The sequence below is a fragment of the Chrysemys picta genome, chromosome 7, assembly GCF_011386835.1.
Source record: "Chrysemys picta bellii isolate R12L10 chromosome 7, ASM1138683v2, whole genome shotgun sequence".
In the NCBI taxonomy this organism is placed as follows: Eukaryota; Metazoa; Chordata; order Testudines; family Emydidae; genus Chrysemys; species Chrysemys picta.
This window is the reverse complement of record NC_088797.1, coordinates 95989751-96009318: the sequence shown is the minus strand read 5'-3', so window position 1 is coordinate 96009318 and position 19568 is coordinate 95989751. Positions and strand designations below refer to the sequence as shown.

The following is a 19568-nucleotide window of genomic DNA, read 5'->3' as shown; positions in this document are numbered from 1 at the left end:
GCGCTGGCTACTTGCATCACAACAACCCCCACGGTAGATTTGCCCACACCAAAGTGGTTCGCGACTGACCGGTAGCTGTCTGACGTTGCAAGCTTCCAGAGGGCTATGGCCACTCGCTTCTGGACAGTCAGGGCTGCTCGCATCCGGGTGTCCTTGCGCTTCAGGGCAGGGGACAGCATCTCACAAAGTTCAAGGAAAGTTCCCTTCTGCATGCGAAAGTTTCTCAGCCACTGGGATTCATCCCAGACCTGCAGCACTATGCGGTCCCACCAGTCCGTGCTTGTTTCACGTGCCCAGAATCGCCGTTCCATGGCATCAACATGACCCAGTGCCACCATGAGGTCCACGGCGCAGGGTCCCGTGCTTTGTGACAGGTCTGTGCCACTCTCAGACTTCATGTCCTCATTGCGCTGCCGTAGCCTCCTCGCCCGATTTCTCAGCATCTGCCTCTGGAAAATATGGCTGATAAGGTGCGAGGTGTTGACAACAGCCATAACTGCAGCGATGGTCGCAGCGGGCTCCATGCAGTGCTGTGGCGTCCGCGCTGTCACTCAGCAGAAAAGTGCACGAAATGCTTGCCCGCCGGTGCTTTCAGGGAGGGAGGGCGGGAGTGACGGTTGGATGACGACAGTTACCCAAAACCACCCTCGACACATTTTTTTCCCCAGCAGGCATTGGGGGCTCGACCCAGAATTCCAATGGGCAGCGGGGACTGCAGGAACTGTGGGATAGCTGCCCACAGTGCACCGCTTCCAATGTCGACGCTTGCCCCGTTAGTGTGGACTCACACAGTCGAATTACTGTCCTTAGTGTGGATACACACATTCGACTTTGTAATATCGATTCCACATATTCGATTTAAGTGAAATCGAACTACTCTCGTAGTGTAGATATACCCTTAGTCATCGGAGGCATCATTCACTAAAGAAGACAGCAGAAACATTGATTCACCATGTAAACTAAAAATGAACTTACTAAATATTCTACACCACTCATTAAAAATCAATTTGAAACTAAGACTAAGACTGATGAAGTGGTCCACATGTCCTGTTACAATACAAAAATTTATAGCTACGTTAACAGAAAAAAAAAAAAAAGAAATGTATGTGAACCACATCAGCATTTCTATCAAGAATTTTTATAAAGCCTAACAAAAAAGATTACTTACCAATAACGTTAAGTTGAGTGTATTTTGTTCACATTTATAGGATGTGTGGCCTGGTACTGCTGAGTTTCAGGAACTTTCTTGAAAGCACTCCACTGTTGCTCTGAACACTGAGAGTCAAGCCTATACAAAGGATTATGGAGTCCACAACCACCAAGTAAACTCCATAATTCCACGAGAACAAAGTTGTGAAGAAGAGAGAAAGGTGGGAGCAGGGTGTGAATATACAGAGGCAACCCTCCTAAAGAAGAGGAGGTTACTCACCCTGTGCAGTAACTGACGTTCTTCGAGATGAGTGTCCCTGTGGGTGCTCCACTCTAGGTGTTGGTGCGTCCCTGCGCCTTCACTCGGAGACTTTTCGTAGCAGTACTCGTACTGGCCACACATGCGCAGAGGCTGCCCCCCGCAGTGAGTCTAGGATAATAGTGCGCATGCGTAGCCAATTTCCTCAGTTCCTTCTCTACAACGGAGGCTACCCCAACTCCGAAGTAGAGGGGAGGAGGGTGGGTAGTGGAGCACCCACAGGGACACTCATCTCGAAGAACGTCAGTTACTGCACAGGGTGAGTAACCTCCTCTTCTTCTTCGAGAGATGTCCCTGTGGGTGCTCCACTCTAGGTGACTTAAAAGCCGTGTATCTTAAGGAGGTAGGGACTTGGGATCTGATAGGAACGCCGTTGATAGTACAGCCCTGCCCAAACGTATATCAGATAGAGGGCCTTGAGTAAGGGCATAGTGTTTAACAAAAGTGTGCTCAGAGGACCAGGTAGCTGCTTTACAGATATCAGCCAGGGGAACTTTGCGTAAGAATGCTACAGAGGCAGCCATAGATCTAGTGGAGTGTGTTCTGATGCCATCTGGAGGTGTAACTTTCTTCATCTGATAGCACAACCGAATGCACTGAGAAATCCAGTTCGAAAGTCTCTGGGTAGAAATAGGTGTACCTCTGGAACGCTCCGCGATGGAAACAAAAAGTCTGGAAGAATTTCTAAAAGGTTTGGTTCTATCCAAATAGAAGGACAAGGCCCTGCGTACATCTAGTGTATGCATTGAGGCTTCGAACGAGTTCGCATGTGGCTTCGGGAAAAAGGTTGGTAAGTGAATCGGCTCATTAATGTGGAACGAGGAGTGTACTTTAGGAAGAAAATTGGGGTGTAACCTGAGGGTAACGTTGTCTTTGAAAAATATCGTATATGGTGGGTCTGCCATAAGAGCTGCTATTTCTCCTGCCCACCTGGCGGAGGTAATTGCCACTAAAAATGCTGTTTTCATCGAAAGGTGTAAAAGGGAACACGTGGCTAGGGGTTCAAATGGTTGTTGGGTTAGGCAAGAGAGAACTAGATGAAGGTCCCACGGGGTGGTGGGTGGTTTTATGTCTGGGTATAGGGTTTGGAGTCCCTTGAGGAAGCGCTTGGTGATAGGATGAGCATATACGGAAGTACCCTCAATTTTGTCATGAAAAGTTGTAATAGCAGCTAAATGGACCCTGATGGACCTGGAAGAAAGGCCGGATTGCTTAAGGTCCAATAGGTAGTCAAGTATGAGCGGAAGAGGTGCTGACGTGGGACTAAGTTGTTTAGTTGAACACCAGTGTGTGAATCGTTTCCACTTACATAGATAGGTGGTGCGAGTAGATTGTGTTCTGCTATGCAGGAGCACTCTTTGAACTTGTTCAGAACAATCTAGTTCATTTTGGGAGAACCATGTAGGAACCATGCTTTGAGGTGGAGCATGGATAAGTTGGGGTGGAGAAAACGGCCGTGTTGTTGTGATAGGAGGTTCGGAATGAGAGGCAAGGGGATTGGTGGTCGAATGGACATTTTGGTGAGAAACGGAAACCAGGGCTGTCTGGGCCATGATGGGGCAATTAGGATCACTTTGGCTCCATCTGTTCGTATTTTTATCAGGACCCTGTTCAGAACCGGTATCGGGGGAAACGCATACAGTAAGTTTTGGTGCCATGGGATCATGAATGCGTCTCCCAGGGAATGTTTGCCTAGCCCTGCTCTGGAGCAAAAATTGGGACATTTCTTGTTTTTTGCAGTTGCAAAGAGGTCTATTACTGGGTAGCCCCAAATGCGGAATATGTCGCGAATGATGTGCTCGTTTAATTCCCATTCGTGATCCCACGGGAAACGTCTGCTTAGTTCGTCCGCTGTGGTATTCATCACTCCAGGAAGGTAGGCCGCTGATACCCGGATGTTGTTCGCAATGCACCAGTTCCAGAGTTTCATAGCCTCTGTGCACAGGGACTGGGATCGAGCTCCCCCCTGCCTGTTCACATAGAACATGCATGCAATATTGTCTGTCATTATGCGTACGTGTTGGTTCTTGATCAGTGGTAGGAATTGACGGCACGCATTGCGAATGGCTCGAAGTTCTAGGACATTTATATGGAGAGAGGTCTCGGTTGAAGACCAAAGCCCCTGGGCTGTGTGGTGAGACATGTGTGCACCCCATCCTGTCAGAGATGCATCGGTCGTCAGTATGAGGGATGGAGCCTGCTGAAGAAAGGGGACTCCAGAGCAGAGGTTGGAGTGAATTGTCCACCACTGTAGAGAATCTTTGACTCGGGCAGGTATGGAGAGAGTCTTGTTTAGAGGGTGCACATTCGGTCTGTACACCGTGGCCAACCACGCTTGGAAGCACCTCATATATAGACGTGCATTTTGAACGACGGAGGTGCACGAGGCCATGTGACCTAGTATTTGTAGGCAGTCCCGGACAGTCACCTGGGGACTGTTGCGAATCCTTGTGGCTAGTTGACTTATAGAATTGAAGCGAGCTGGTGGGAGAGATGCCAACCCCGTCCGGGAGTCGAGGTATGCCCCTATGAACTCCAGATGTTGGGTGGGGTATAATGTGGATTTGTTTTTGTTTACTTGCAGGCCTAAAGATAGGAAACAATCGATGGTAAGCCGTATGGATCGGAGAGCTTCGTCGAACGTTGAAGCTTTGAGGAGGCAATCGTCTAGGTAAGGAAATATTACGACCCCTTGTTTTCTGAGGTAGGCTGTAACTACGGCTAGGATCTTGGAAAAAACACGGGGGGCCGTGGACAGTCCGAAAGGGAGAACCCTGTATTGGAAATGTGTGGAGCCGAGAGTAAAGCGTAGGAATCATCTGTGGGATGGGTGTATAGTCACATGAAAATAGGCATCCTGTAGGTCGAGGGCTGAAAACCAGTCGCCCTGCTCCAGCGCTGGGATTATAGTGGTGAGAGTGACCATCTTGAACTTTTGCTTTTTGACAAATTTGTTGAGCCGCCTGAGGTCGAGGATTGGTCGCCATCCCCCATTTTTCTTCTCTGTTAAGAAATAATGGGAGTAAAAACCCTTCCCTCTGTGTCGTTCTGGCACAGTTTCTACTGCTTCCAGTTGAAGGAGATGCTGCACTTCTTGGAAGAGTAGCTGCTCGTGAGATGGGTCCCTGAAGAGGGATGGGGAGGGTGGGAGAGGAAGGGGATGGCGTATCCAATTGTAACTACCTCTATGACCCATTTGTCAGATGTAATTTTCTGCCATTGATGAGAGAATGGTCGTAGGCGGTGTCCAAAGATAGGTGTGCTGGCTGAAGTGGGAACGCTGTTTTCTAAACCCTCGACCAATGCTTCAAATCTGCCTATTAGTTGGAGGGGGTTGCAGCGCCCCTGTAGAATTAGGACGACGACGCTGGAATCTTGGTCTTTGGCGTCGTTGTTTCTGTTGTTGTTCCTGTGGTCTATAGGAGTGTTGTGAAAATGTGGGGTAGCGTGGTCGGTGATAAGGTTGATATCTATATTGTCGTCTTCTGGTCGCAGGTGGCTGGAGGCCTAGGGACCGGAGGGTTGCTCTTGCGTCCTTCATCGAATGCAGCATGTCGTTTGTGGTGGAGGCAAAAGTTTTTCCCCATCGAAGGGAAGATCTTCAATGGTGCTCTGGACCTCTCGAGGGAAGAAGGAGGAAGAGAGCCATGAACCTCGTCGCATGACCACTGCTGTGGCGGTCGACCTTGCTGCAGTGTTAGCTACATCGAGGGCCGCTTGGAGAGTGGTGCGTGATATGGTTTGTCCCTCGGAAACCAGAGCTGTGAATTGTTGTTTCTTCTGTTCTGGGATGTGATCAATAAAATCCATGAATTTATTATAGTTTTTGTGGTCATATTTTGCAAGGACTGCGGTATAATTAGCTATGCGAAATTGTAGCGTCGAGGATGCATATACTTTACGGCCGAAGAGGTCCAGGCGTTTACTGTCCTTGTTGGCTGGGGTGGAGCGGGCGTACTGTTGTTTGGCCCTCTGGTTTGCTGCGTCTACTACCAATGAGTTTGGCGCTGGATGGGTAAAAAGGAATTCAGAGCCCTTTGAAGGAATGAAGTACTTCCTGTCCGCTTGTTTACAGGTAGGTAGGCTAGTGGCTGGATTCTGCCAGATGGATTTAGCGGGTTCTAAAAGGGCTATGTTGATTGGTAATGCCACTCTAGAGGAAGAAGAGGGCTGCAAAATGTTTGTTAGTTCATGCCGTTGTTCAGTGACTTCCTCTAAGTTAATTTTCAAGTCACCTGCAGCTCTTTTAAAGAGGTCTTGGAATTTGGCATAGTCATCTGATGGGGTTGGAGGAAGGGGAAGTAAGGCTTCCTCAAGCGTTACGTCGGACTCTGCTGGAATAGGAGCAGGACTCAGTTGCTCCTGGGAGTGTGACGGTGCTGCCTGGTATCTTATGTCACTGGCAGGTCCGTCACGAGGCAGTGCTAAACCGGTGTTGCGCCTGGTCGAAGTGCCGTAGCGCATGTGTTCTCGGGGGTACGATGCCCATGGTGCCCAACATTGCTAAGGTGGTGGGTAGGGCATAGGTGTTGCCATCCAAGGGTTCACTCCCCATGGGGCAGGATACTGAGAACAGGCTGAGGTAGTTTTTTTGTAACCCCTGTTGATCTGGGTCTGGGAGTCTTGAGAAGGAGAAAAAACTGCCTGTGGATCAGTTTCCTCCTCACCGGAGGAAGGTTGTTCTGATCCTGAATCCAGCATTGGAGAAAAACAGGCATTTATCAGGGGAGACTGCAGAATAGGTGAGACCAATAGATCTGCTGTCTGAGTGAATTGAAAAGGTGAGGCTCCTGCATGAGGTGAAAGCTGCGGAGGAGGAAGTTGCCCTGAGGGAACATTCCTCTGAGCAGGGGTTTTTCCTTTGATCTCCCTGTCTGCCTGTGCTGCGATTGCCGGTGCCGTGGTAGGTGCCGGGGGACAACATCAGCCCGCACAGGATCAGGCAAGGCTGGAAATGTCGGCACCGTGTTCGTCTCGGTGCCGAACGGTGCCATAAACGAGGCAGGCAACTGAAAGCCTGAAGCCTCGGCACCGGAGCTTCGCGCCGCCGCCGCAGCCTGAGGCGGCTTTCGTGCGGTGCCTGAGGAGCCCGGCTCTTCAAAAGTGCTGAGGCGAGGAAACACAGGCAGGGAAACTGTTGACCTGCCTGAGGCACTTTTGTGCCTCACCAACTTCTTTGCTGGAGAGGGCTGCCCCTTTTTTGTAGCTTTCTTCGTTTTTTTTGAAGCAGGGGGGCTGTGGCGGGCAGTAGAGCTGGAGTCGGCTCCTGGGTCTGAAACTGCCCCGATAGACTTCTGCAGGAGGAGCAGTTTCAGTTTAAGCTCCCTGTCCTTTCGCGCCCTGGAACTGAGTTGGTACAGTGGGCACATTTTTGGGGAATGTGTGTTTCCCCCAGGCATTTTATACAATGAGAGTGGCCATCAGAGAGCGGAATAGCATCCTTACACGTAGAGCAGCGCTTAAAGCCTGTGGAGCCAGGCATGGTAGAAGCGGCTGCGGCTGAGAGAAATTTTTTTTTTTTTTTAACAGATAAAAGAACTAATGAGCTACACTAACAAGAACTGACAACAAACTAACTACTAGAACAGGTAATAGTAACAAAGTGAGGGATTTCCTAACGAGTCTGCTGAGCTCCGTCTCAGGCCGGGGACGGTAGAGAAGGAACTGAGGAGATTGGCCACGCATGCGCACTATTATCCTAGACTCACTGCGGGGGGCAGCCTCTGCGCATGTGTGGCCAGTACGAGTACTGCTACGAAAAGTCTCCGAGTGAAGGCGCAGGGACGCACCAACACCTAGAGTGGAGCACCCACAGGGACATCTCTCGAAGAAGAACTATATTTGCTGGTGAATAATCATTTTCTTTTCCAAGGTTTGCCTCTAAGGCCTGGTCCACACTAACCTCCCACTTCGGACTAAGGAACTCAAGTTCAGCTACGTTAATAATGTAGCTGAATTCGAAGTACCTTAGTCCGAACTTACCGCGGGTCCAGACGCGGCAGGCAGGCTCCCCCGTCGATGCCGCGTACTCCTCTCGCTGAGCTGGAGTACCGGCGTCGACAGCAAGCACTTCCGGGATTGATTTATGGCGTCTAGACAAGACGTGGTAAATCGATCCCAGAAGATTGATCGCTTACATCCGGACCAGGAAGTAAGTATAGACATACCCTTATATTCCTAATCATGAGGTATAAAACATGATGATGAGATGTGCTCTCATGTCATTCTTGTTTGGAGAATGTAGCTGGCAGCTAACTAGTGCTGCAGTGGCTTCATTCACACGCAGGGACCACTAGGTCCTGTGACAAAGGTGTAGGAGGCCACGAGACTTACCCACTTTAGAAAGAAACTCACTGACATTTGATAATTTTTCTTTAATGGAATAGTATCTTAGAAAACATCCTACAATCTCTCTTCGGGGGAAAAAAATGGCTTGCAAAGAGTCCAGGATTGCACGAATATAAGAAGATATCTTTTGAGTAGGTACCAGAGAAATGAAGCAACACCCATGTCACTTTCAGGAATTCTTCTAAGGTTTGTGGTATACAAATGCAAACCAGCCAGTTCTCCAAGTACAGGTAAATTGGAATACCTTAATGCCAGAAGTATGGGCAACCACAGCCAAACAACTGGTAAATCAGGAAATAGTAATGTCTGTTGCCTGCATTTAAATATTTGTGTTGAGTATGTCTGAATGAGATATGTAAGCATCTTTTAAAAAAGTTGATAGCCTTGTACAGACTTCATAGAGAAAGGATAAGAATGATGGAAGCCAATATCAGCATTTATAATTTAAATTTATTCATTAACTCTTAATTTTTTTAGCCTTCATATCATCATGGATCTATCCTGATTTTTTTACATGAGAAATCATCTTGAATAGACAGTACATCCCCTTTGTGCTGATCAGGCACTTTCCTTCTGTAGTTTCAAACTCTACAGAGAATTCTCCTCTGCTCTGAATAGTGTTTAATTAGAAGAAACCCTTATAAGCATATGGGAAGAGAGACTGGGTTGCCCCATGGAATTAGATTGTGTGGCCCAACCAAACTTTAACCACCAATGATCCATGGTAATTTCACTTGACATTGCAAGGAAATGGACCAAATGGTCCCCAACCGACAAAGACGACTAGAAATTAATGAATGGCACAGGTTTCTCAGGCAGTTTGTTAAATACGTTGCTTAGTGGATGCAGAAGCCATGTGAACATCAGCAGTCAAAAATGAACTACTATTTTTTTCCACCTCCAAGCCAGGCAGATCATCACAGATATTAGCTGAAGGGAGGAGAATGTCAGAGTTACCAGAGCTGGTTGTGATGAAGACTACACACACAAAAAATACAGCTTGAAACTGGTATGCTTGTCCAGATTAGCTACAGTGTTCTTTTCTGAGGCCCCATTGGGGATTTAGACTACGTAATATTGCCAGGGCTGGTTCCAGGCACCAGCTTAACAAGCAGGTGCTTGGGGCAGCCAAGGGAGAGGGGCGGCACCTGCGGCAATTCGGGGGCAGCAGGTCCCTCACTCCCTCTAGGAGCGAAGGATTGCCGCTGCCGATCGCGGCTTTTTTTTTTTTTTTGGCTTGGGGCGCCAGAAATGCTGGAGCCGGCCCTGAATATTGCAGAAATAAGGGAAAAACCCCAAAGTAAAAAAGAATTAAAATTACACCACGAGTGATATAGCTGGACTAAACTACACTACGATCAAAAGCCAAACAAAACATGTCTGGCTATAGACAATAGGTCCTGATGTCCACAGCTAACCAAGAAAAGGAAAGAACTGAGGTGGGGTGGAGGCCAGATAGCCCTACTAAAGGCTTAGTTCTGAATGTTCAGAGCCACAAGAAGGCACTCATGTGAACCCAACTGGCATTGTTTTCTAGAAAGTTCCTAAAGCTCAGCAGCTCTGGGACATACATGTGAATATGCAGATGAAATTCTGTAGTTTTCTGAAGTTATTTGTATCATAAGATTCCATGATACTAGAAGTTTGTAAAATGCTTTTATATTTCCAAATCCAAATATCAGGCATCACACTGAAGCCTGATCTAAAATACCTGTAATGGTGCGAACAAATTCTGCCCTTAAGGTTTTCTTCAACTCCTACTAAAGTCAATACAAATTGCACATATATAAACACAAGGCCACATTTGGTTTTTAGTATCTTTAACTTATTGAGAACATTTCAGTGTACTTTGAAATAAAAAAATAAAAAGTAAAGTAAAGAAAGATGTAATTAATCTCTCATGATTCAAGCCATCAAGGTCCCTTCAGAAATCCTTAATGAGATGCTATATTGTTTAATCTGATCCAAAATTTTCATTTTGTAAAAATAAGCTTTTGTGAAATCAATGAAAATGTTTTCATTAAAGATTTTTTTTAATTCAAAGGGAAGTTTTAATAAATATTCCTCTTCTGTTTTCATAACCCAAACATTGTGCTGATTCATGAGACTCTAAAGTCTTAATTTCACTGTACAAGCTGAGCAAAATGCAAAAAATAAAAACAGCCTAACAGTGAAAAATAAATTGAATGTTACATTTTCTTCCATTTTAATAACCTGAAGTATTACTTAGAACAGGAGACTTGTAGCCAAAAGTGACAGTTAAAAGACCCTAAGCCTTCAAAGGCTTACACACATTTATCTTTATGCACTGAAAATAGTCCTGTTGACCTCAGTGAACTTGATCACAGTCTGTAAAGTTAAGCACGTGTTTAAGTCTTGGCAGGATCAGAGTCAAATTCTGGAAGAACACATATATTATATGAACATTTGATACGTTTAATATATAAAATGGTAAATGCCACTTGATATTAATAGGTGTCTCTCTTATTGTGTGGCAGACAAAATAATTTGTATCATGATAAAAATAATTCATATTAAAAATTTGTACAGTAGAACCTCAGAGTTACATATACCAGAGTTACGAACTGACCGGTCAACCACACACCTCATTTGGAACCCGAAGTACACGCTCAGGTAGCACTGTATTAAATATAAACTACTAAAACATTAAAGGGAAAGTTTTAAAAAAAGATTTGACAAAGTAAGGAAACTGTTTCTATGCCTATTTCATTTAAATTAAGATGGTTAAAAGCAGCATTTTCTTCTGCATAGTAAAGTTTCACAGCTGTATTGAGTCAATGTTCAGCTGTAAACTTTTGAAAGAACAACCATAATGTTTTGGTCAGAGTTACGAACAACCTCCATTCCTGAGGTGTCTGTAACTGAGGTTCTACTGTAATTAGACTTCACTAGCTGCCTTTTGTACTGTCAATATTAGCAAACAATGAACTTATATTACTGTCTACAATTTTTATCTTTTATCAGATTTAAATCAAAGTGTGAAATTCTGGCCCCACTGAAGTCAATGGGAAAACCTCCAATGACTTCAATGGGGTCAGGATTTTACTGAGACTGTCAAAGCTATCTATTTGAAAAAGACATGATGCTGAAATTTAAAATAAATAGACAAGCCTATAACGAACAACAAAAAAAGCGTAATCTATTTTTATTCATTGTTAGACAAAACCTCACTCTTGCCAGTTTCTCTTTTACCTGTGAGAGTTTCCATAACACTGCCAGTTATGATACTCTTCCATGAGATCAATATGATCCAAAGTAGAATTATAAAAATCCGTATATGGAATAATAGCAGGATTAGCTAGGCTATTTGCAGCATCTACAAAGAAAACATATAGAATCAATATCAGTATCTCAAACTACTATCCCAATGAGGCACACCCATTTTCAAGTTGTGTGAATGTCAGAGCACTTAAAAAAAATCAGCTGTTATACAGTCATCTTTCTTGAACCTTAGGCCTTGGCTACACTTGCGAGTTACAGCGCTGTAAAGCCGCCCACAGCACTGTAACTCACTGACCGGCTACACTGGCAAGGCACATACAGCGCTGTATTTCCCTGGGTACACCGCTGCAGGTACTCCAACTCCCTGAGAAACCTAAGAGATACAGCGGAGTGGCTACGATTCTCCTCTGTGAGCGTGTACCAGGAATCAACCTGCAGCGCTGTACTGATCACCTTGTCAAGTGGCCAATCCTCTCCATTGTTGTGACCGGCTGCAGGAACGCGGAAGTGCCGGTTTCAAAGCTCGTACCACAGAGAAAAAGCAAACAGTTTGCTGTTTGCTTTGAGTGAGTGAATGAATGAGCAGGGGGCCAGGAGTTCGGAACTTGCAAAATAGAGTGCTGACACGCTCCAAAAAGCGCTCTCCCCCTCTCCCCCCGTTTTGAAAAGCACGTCGCAGCCATATGAATGCTGGGATAACTGCCCATAATGCACCGCTCCCAACACAGCTGCAAATGTTGCAAGTGTGGCCACGCCACTGCACTGGCAGTTGTCAGTGTGGACAGACTGCAGCGCTTTCCCTACTCAGCTGTACGAAGACAGGTTTACTTCACAGCGCTGTACAGCTGCAACTGTAGCCAAGCCCTTAGCTACAGCATTGCTATCACTCTGCTAAAATAAATACTGTCATGCTGGCACACCAACACTTAATGAGAATACTTTACAAACCACTATAGTCAAAGAGAAACTGGACAAACAAGTGCTAATCTCAAGATCATTTTAAAAATATCTTTATTTTGCAGTTTGAATGTTAAAAAAAGTAAGTCTAGGGACTCAAAATTGCTTTTTTGCTATCTCAAACATGTCTCTGACATATGGAAATTTGACATGCAATTGATACGTATCATTTAATTTACTTTTTTTGATATTTTATGAAGCAACAGATTTTGTCATTGAAATTAAAGTACCAGCTAATGCTTATGATCAGTGATTTGAAACAGGGAACAAAATTCCAAGGTAATTTTTTTCTGCTTCCATTTTTTCCAAATATACTTTAAGAATTTAAGAAAACTGAAATTCCAATTGAAGTCTAAAAAATATTTGACTCATCAACAACAGAAGACTGCTTTCCTGAAAAAATATCTTAGCTTGACTGTATCTCAATAGGGTGAAATCTTGCCTCATGAAAGAGTAATAAAACTCCCATAGACTTCAGCGGGGCCAGGATTTCACCAAAGAGTAGTCTATTCATATAAGCCATAAATAAAAAGAGCAAAATATAGTCACCAGAACAATGGACACCTATGATTAAGGAATCAATTGATTACTTATCTTATTTTTCAACTCCCTGAACTCTTAATTTATCCAGATATTTCAAACAGATCTATTGACATAATATGTTTTTAAGTTACATGTATAAGTTCAATGCAGTCTTAATAAAGGGAAAAAAGACATGGATGCACCCCAGGCCCTGCATATTTCCTTTCAGGGTTTCAATTCTCTATCACCTTATTTGAGCTTCATAATGAAATAATTAGATACTAAATGAGGACGAGATTTAGCCAAATTGTCATTACATGGGGATCTGATTTTTAATCAACTGTTGTGTTGATGTAAAAAGAGGGCCCACAGTGTAGACTTGAAACCACTCCCCAAAACTGACCCAATATTTATGGCAACAAGCCCAAATTTATGAGTCACAATGTATTTATTGCGATCAGTCAAGCAATACATTTGGGATTGCTAATCCAATGTAATACTAAGGTTTATAAATATCTGTTCATTCAACAATAAAAAACTTGTATAAAATGCTGCACTATAACAGGAGTTCTGACTTTCACTGGATGCGAAATAAGTTGAATGCTGCATATTGGAAATTTTTAAGATCTGCTAATCCACATGCTTTGCTAACAGGTTTGTGCCAGTGGGACTGCTGAATTTATATGTCAGCAACTCGTGGGAAATATCAGTGAGACTGGTATGGGCAATCTCACATTCATTTGATGTATTTTCTTTTAAGGGAAAACAGGCTAAATGCTGACCATTCACTTTGATTTGTGTTCAGACTACCTATATCTTTTTATACGTATTTATGTGGTAAGAATATATGTATCCTTACTACAACATTACAGTCTTATGCAGTTGCTGGAGCAACCTGCTGTATAATCATTTATATCAATATATTCATACTTGCACCTGTGAGCTTTGACTACCGTATATACTCGTTCATTAGCCCGTTCGTTTATAAGCTGACCTCCCAAGATGGTTAGGTAAAAATAGCAAAAACTGTATGACACTTTCATAAGCCGACCCTATATTTCAAGGGTTGGCAAACTTTGGCTCCTGGCCCATTCGGGTACGCCGCTAGCGGGCCTGGACGTTTTGTTTACCTGGAGCATTCACAGGCATGGAGCCCCTCAGCAACTTGTGGCCGTGGTTCGCCGTTCCCAGCCAATGGGAGCTGCGGGAAATGGCTCTCATTGGCTGCCAACGGCGAACCGCAGCCACAGGGAGCCGAGGGGCTCCATGCCTGCGAACACTCCAGGTAAACAAAACGACAATGTATTAGATATTCAATTCAATGATTCCACAGAGTTTATCTTCATCAAATTTTGGTGTAGACCCATTTATAAGCCAACCCCCACTCTTTGATACATCACTTTTTTTACCAAAAATATTCGGCTTATGAACGAGCATATACAGTAAATCTTAATTGGTCACAATTTTGTGGGAGAAGATCTCATCCCCTGAAGTGCAAGATAAGATGGCACCTTCTCCCTAAATATACATACAGGATTAGGAAAGAAGTGATAGTTATGTAGACTAGATCACGTCTGCAGGGAAAATCTGCTTTTGGGTACAGTTTAAAGGCATTCTTTTAGGATAATGGAAAAAGCATTTGGTAGGTGTAGACAGGGGTGCATTCTCATTATGCAGTGGTAAAAACAGAAGTGCTGTGGGAACATCATGGTCCCTTGCAGAATCTGTTTTGTCAGTTACCATTTTATGTCTCTATGCTAAAAAGAAAAAGCCCATATATCCTAACAGAATTATGAACTAAGAATAATCAATTTTAATTAGAAAAACTTACTGAATAAAGACAAGACTTTGGTTGCTGATGGAATCCACCAAGTACATTTTATCATGGGTGGGAATTCTTCAGGTTTTGCAGGGAACAGACGTAAAGAAATAAATTGCAGCAACTTGTCTACTAACTGCTTAAATCTTCTCTGCGAAATCCTAGAAGAAACACACTGAAGTTACTCTTAAGTTAGTACTGCCTTCACTGAAGCCCACTATAATAAATTACCACATAATGGACAAAATTCCAGATACAAAGTTTATTGACATCTGCATACTTCTAAACATTGACATGTGGCAATATTTTTCTTTAAAGGATATAGCAATTCTATTGAATGCATCAGGCATACTATAGATATGCTTTAATCTCTACATTTTTTTAGATTACTGTATCAAAAGTTACATCTTTCCTAAATAGTTAATTGGCTCTTTATTAAAGTGGTAAATAGAAAGATAGAAATTATCTGCTCTCTGTGAAGTTTGTCTTTTAAATCTGACAGCTTTTCTGAATTTTCTATTTAGAGATATTTTGCTTCATTGAAAAGAGAGACTAAAAAGAACTTCATGCACTCTCGAGTATAGATTAAGTATTCTACAAACACTTTTTATGTTGTACAATACATAGCTTCCATGTATGTAGTAAGAGAAATGCACCATCTTTTAAAAGATAAAAAGTTCAAATTTTTAGTATTGTTTGGCTTTTCTATCCTGGCCGTAACAATGAAAAACATCAATCTTCATGTTACTGTCTTAACCAAGATTACAATCACCCTTTTCAAACAGTGAGCCAAATCAATTATAGCTGTTAGAGTTTTTGGTAAACTAGGACACATCTCAGCTTGCGGAGGAAATTTTACCTCCTCATGGAAAAGCTGCTCCCAAACCTAGCAGATAACTTGCAAGGCCAGGCTCATTCGGACAGAAGCCCTGTATGCAGATGAGGCTACAGTCCCTAGTGGCCCCTACTAGCACACCTCCAACAGGGCCACACTTCCACTAATGGGATCTGTGCAAAAGTTAACACAGCCTTGTAACTTCCATGAGTTTAGGAGAACTATGTATGTACCTCACAGCCTACTCCTTCCTGCCAGACTCCATATACGTTTAAAAAAATAAAACTTTTCAGTTAATATAATTAAAGCTTGTCAGAATACAAAAACTTTCATTATCAATGAAAGTACATTAAAAATTGTGATCCTATATGATGGAAAGTTTGTTTTTTTTACTTTTTAAACCAGTGAGCTAGGAAATGGTGGTCAGCTTCTGCCAAGGTTGCTATCTGTCTTAGCAAGTGAGCATAGATGACATAAGTAGATGTGTTACTAAACTGAGGATTCTGCAAAAGATATTAAAAACATGTTGTTAGTACCAAAATTAGTATAAAGAAAAAAGCCATTAGACTTTTCCAACCATTGCAATCATGGATGAAAATATCATTCTGAACATTGGTTTTAAACAGAAATCAGAGGTTTGTTTATTTAAGGAAGACTTTGCTATAAGTGAACATCAATTAAAACATATTGGATAAGCAATACTTATGTAAATTTCAATATTCTTACGGCTGTGGTTAGCATTGACTCTACAGCTCAATATTATATACAACTATATTTCTCCACATAGATACTAATGATTGACATCTTCCAGGATTAGAGCATTAGTCTTAATTTCTATCACCCCTGCATTGGACTGATCACATTCCCACTATCACAGCAGGTTACATTTCACACAATTCACAGTTGCTTCCCCTCCCTGGTGTACTGAAAACCTTTTCTCCTACATGAATTAGATTCCCAGCTGACTTTATCCCCAAATACTGGTGAACTGCTCTCTTGTGTACAAAACACACCCAACAAGCCTCATCTACGTTAGTAAAATTGGGACTTATTATTGATCACTGATTCAACTCCACCAGTAACAGCAACAGTCAAATGCTAGTATAAATAAGACTCAGGCATTCTTACCTCTGTATAGTGATGCATTTATCAATAATATTTGTATGTTTCCTGCAACATTACAGCCTTATTTAATTGTTGGAACAAAACTCTGCTCAAAATATGCAGAATGTAGCCTGTTGGGAAAGTGGGCACAAGGGCAGATCAATGCAGGAGAGCTGGGGATGGGGAGGAAATAAAATAACCCACTTTGCTCTCTCATCCTGCAAGATGGCAGTTTCCAAACAGTAAATTTGTATTGTTTTTTGCATGTAAATTAGAAAGAAAGCTTTTATTTTTCATATAAATTTAAAAATTTAAAAGAAAAAACCCACAGCAGTAGACTTTTCTGTAGAGTAGCTGTAAATATTTCAGTACATAGTTTCCATACAGAAGGAAATTAAATATAAATCCATTTAATGTAAAGCCTCTCAACGTATATTTTTAATTTACAGTACACTTTACTAGTTACACTTATATTGCATATAGGATTGTACCTCATGCATTAAACAGATTATGTGTTTTATTAAAAAGCTTCTATTTTTCTTACCTGTAAAAGTATACAGTATGCTCTAAGATCATCTTTTGTTCGTGGCCTAAGAACAGATTTATACCAAAATCATATGTAAGTATAAAAAGACATTAACAGTCAATGAAAACATGTATCTAACTTCTCAGTTTTGCTTCTCCAAAGATACCATATCTGATGTTCTTCTACAATCTATACATACTCTGGATCCCTTACACTGATCGGTCAGGAGAAGCAAAATTAGTCTATCATTGTAAACCATAGGCTGAGGAACCACAATCCACCTACATTCTGCCAAAGTTATTATAGGCAAGAAGCATGTTACTGTAAATAACTATGTACACAGGGAAAATGTCTTTTAAAAGGATCTTAATACGATCCTGAAGAACCCTTTGAAGATACACCAAGTTGACTGACCCTATGTATTCCTGCAATAATATAAATAAAGAGCAGCAGACATGCCCAGATAAGAGAAATTGACAAGAAAGAACATTTCTCTTATTAGAGATACTTGTCCATTGATCCTTTGCATAAAAAACATAGCCAGAAGTGAAAAGTAGACAGGCAGGGAAGAACAGGTTAGGTCAGAAACACTGGAAAGCATAGAAGAACATTGCTGAAGCACCACTTCACTGAATACCCTCATATGAAACACTGTATGAAGAGATACCCAGAACTCCTCTTTGGAATCAAATGTTTGCTTTATACGTTTCCTTGATTAATGCTCAAGATTTCTCTGCCCATGAAAATGAAGCTGATTCAGAGGAGTGTGTCCACAGTCTCTCCAAGGAGAGACCTTTGGCCTTCAATGTTTTACTAAGAGAGCATTTGATTCAAGAATAGACTTTGTCCTTTTTGGATTTTCTGACTCCTATGTTGAAGACTAATCAAAAAAGACAAAAACTTGACCATCAATACTGCTCTGTTCTCGTAAGATAAATATTGAGAACAAACCAAAAATCTGAGATATCAGTTTTCTTTTTGAGGGCATTTTAGATTAGGGTAAAATAACAGGATACTAAAACATGAGATACACTTCTAAGTCTGAAATCCTGAGGGTTACTTTGTTCCCTATGGAATGTGCAGTAATGAGTCTCAACTAATATGACTTTTGATAATGATACACTCTGAGGAAGTGTTAGCCATGAGGTAAATCCCACAAGGTAATTCCATGTAAGAGTCTGGAAGTAGAAGTCTCTAATGAATCCCTCTCATGAGAACAGAAAGCAGGAATCAGTCTCAAAATGTCCTTGGTATTACAAGCATAATCAAACTGCCCACTTGTTTCTGACATAGGAAATGTTGCAGAGATCCTAGTGTGCTTTGTGTAATCATTGGCTTTCATAGTTTAGAAAAAGTGAATTCATTCTTGTAGCATCTGTTGGAGCTGTGTGAAGAGAGCCTGCAATTTCTGAATGGTCTATATTTCTTGGGTCAATTGTCTTCAAGAGATTTTAATCATGACCTTGTTGAGAGCTTCACCAAATGATCCTCCTCCATGCAAAGGTGTTAAAGGGTTACAAATTGCTTTGGTGGTTAGCTTTCCATAAACACAGCTATGTTTGTTTCCTGACAATGGTGGTTGGGATCTACTATGAAAGAAGAGATGAGAAGTCTTCAAGATGGACTGCATTATTTTGTGTTTGAAGGCTGTAGTTTTTCAAGGATGGAATTTTCAAAACCTCTCAGCATTGGCTTACTTCTGCTTCCATTTAGGTCAATGATAAAACTCCCACTGGATTTAATGGGACTAGAGAAGGTCAATGCTGAGCACTTTTGAAAAGTCCACCCTAAGTTTCCTGAACTATAATACAGATGCTCCAGCAAAGTAGATGGCAGAGACAGAGGGCTGGAAAAATAATACTGAATTTCCTGGAGGCCTGAATTTCCTTAGAATGGTGCTTTGACCTTCCTGTCCAACATAGTGCTTAAGAAAGAAATCTTTCTTAATGAAGAAGATTGTTTCCTTCATCATGCCTGTCAATACAGCATCACTCTTGGGCGCTGTGGACAGTTCCTTTCTTTGCAGCTTATTCAAAAGTTATTGATCTGCTAGTTTATGCAATTGCTTTTTCATGGCTGCTCCCATTCTGAGTTCCTTAAGCAGTCATTTCAAAGGAAAGTCCATGTGCTAGGAGGAAAATATATGACCACCTAATTTTTAACGGATTCTTTCTTGCCTTCTTTTGGTGAGGACTCCAGAGCCAAAATAATCTTTTTAATCATGGTGCTGCAGAATTCCATGGGACAAAAAGTCTTTCTTGGGAGCTTAGTTCAGATTTTAAAGAATAGTTGTTCTTTGAGGAAAGAGAATGAAAGGAAGTGGTTGAGTTGGAGGAGGACTCATATAGCATTTCCAAAGCTCCTAATTTTTTCTTGTATTTCTTTAATCTTGGATCTTAAGATGCAATCGTGGATCTTATGTCCATGACAGAAAGTGTCTACGGATTCAGAAGGAGACAGGGGGAGGAATAAGCTCTTTTAGTGCTCATTGCATATAGGATCCCATTGCTCTCCATTAAATAATTGACTGAAAGAGACCTTTGGGACCTTACCAAATTCTGGCTACTCTCTAAGTGAGGGGGACCTTGAGCAACAGGAACAACGTCAGCCAGCTAGCTATCTTAGCATCTTTTCCATATTTGTACAGCACCCAGCACAAGGGACCCAAATACTAGTTAATATAAATATTTATTAAAAACCATCCCCACATCTTAGAGGTGGGGGGAATCTTATGGAATGGGAGATG

At 42.3% G+C, this 19568-nt stretch overlaps 1 protein-coding gene across 8 annotated transcripts in view; it reads right to left on the bottom strand.

Annotated features, from left to right (window-relative positions):
- The window catches only part of HECTD2 (HECT domain E3 ubiquitin protein ligase 2), a 164204-nt gene that overhangs the window by 31284 nt on the left and 113352 nt on the right, over positions 1–19568 (bottom strand). For all 8 annotated transcript variants that reach the window (XR_010589259.1, XR_006176025.2, XM_065552058.1 and 5 more), the window contains 4 exons: positions 16841–16886; positions 15586–15695; positions 14370–14518; positions 11030–11153 (listed from right to left, as the gene is read on the bottom strand). Coding sequence is in view for 6 of the 8 variants with exons in the window: in XM_065552058.1 (XP_065408130.1) it covers positions 11030–11153; positions 14370–14518; positions 15586–15695; positions 16841–16886 (429 nt within the window). In the remaining 2 variants the exon portion in view is untranslated. The remainder of the gene's footprint in view (positions 1–11029; positions 11154–14369; positions 14519–15585; positions 15696–16840; positions 16887–19568) is intronic.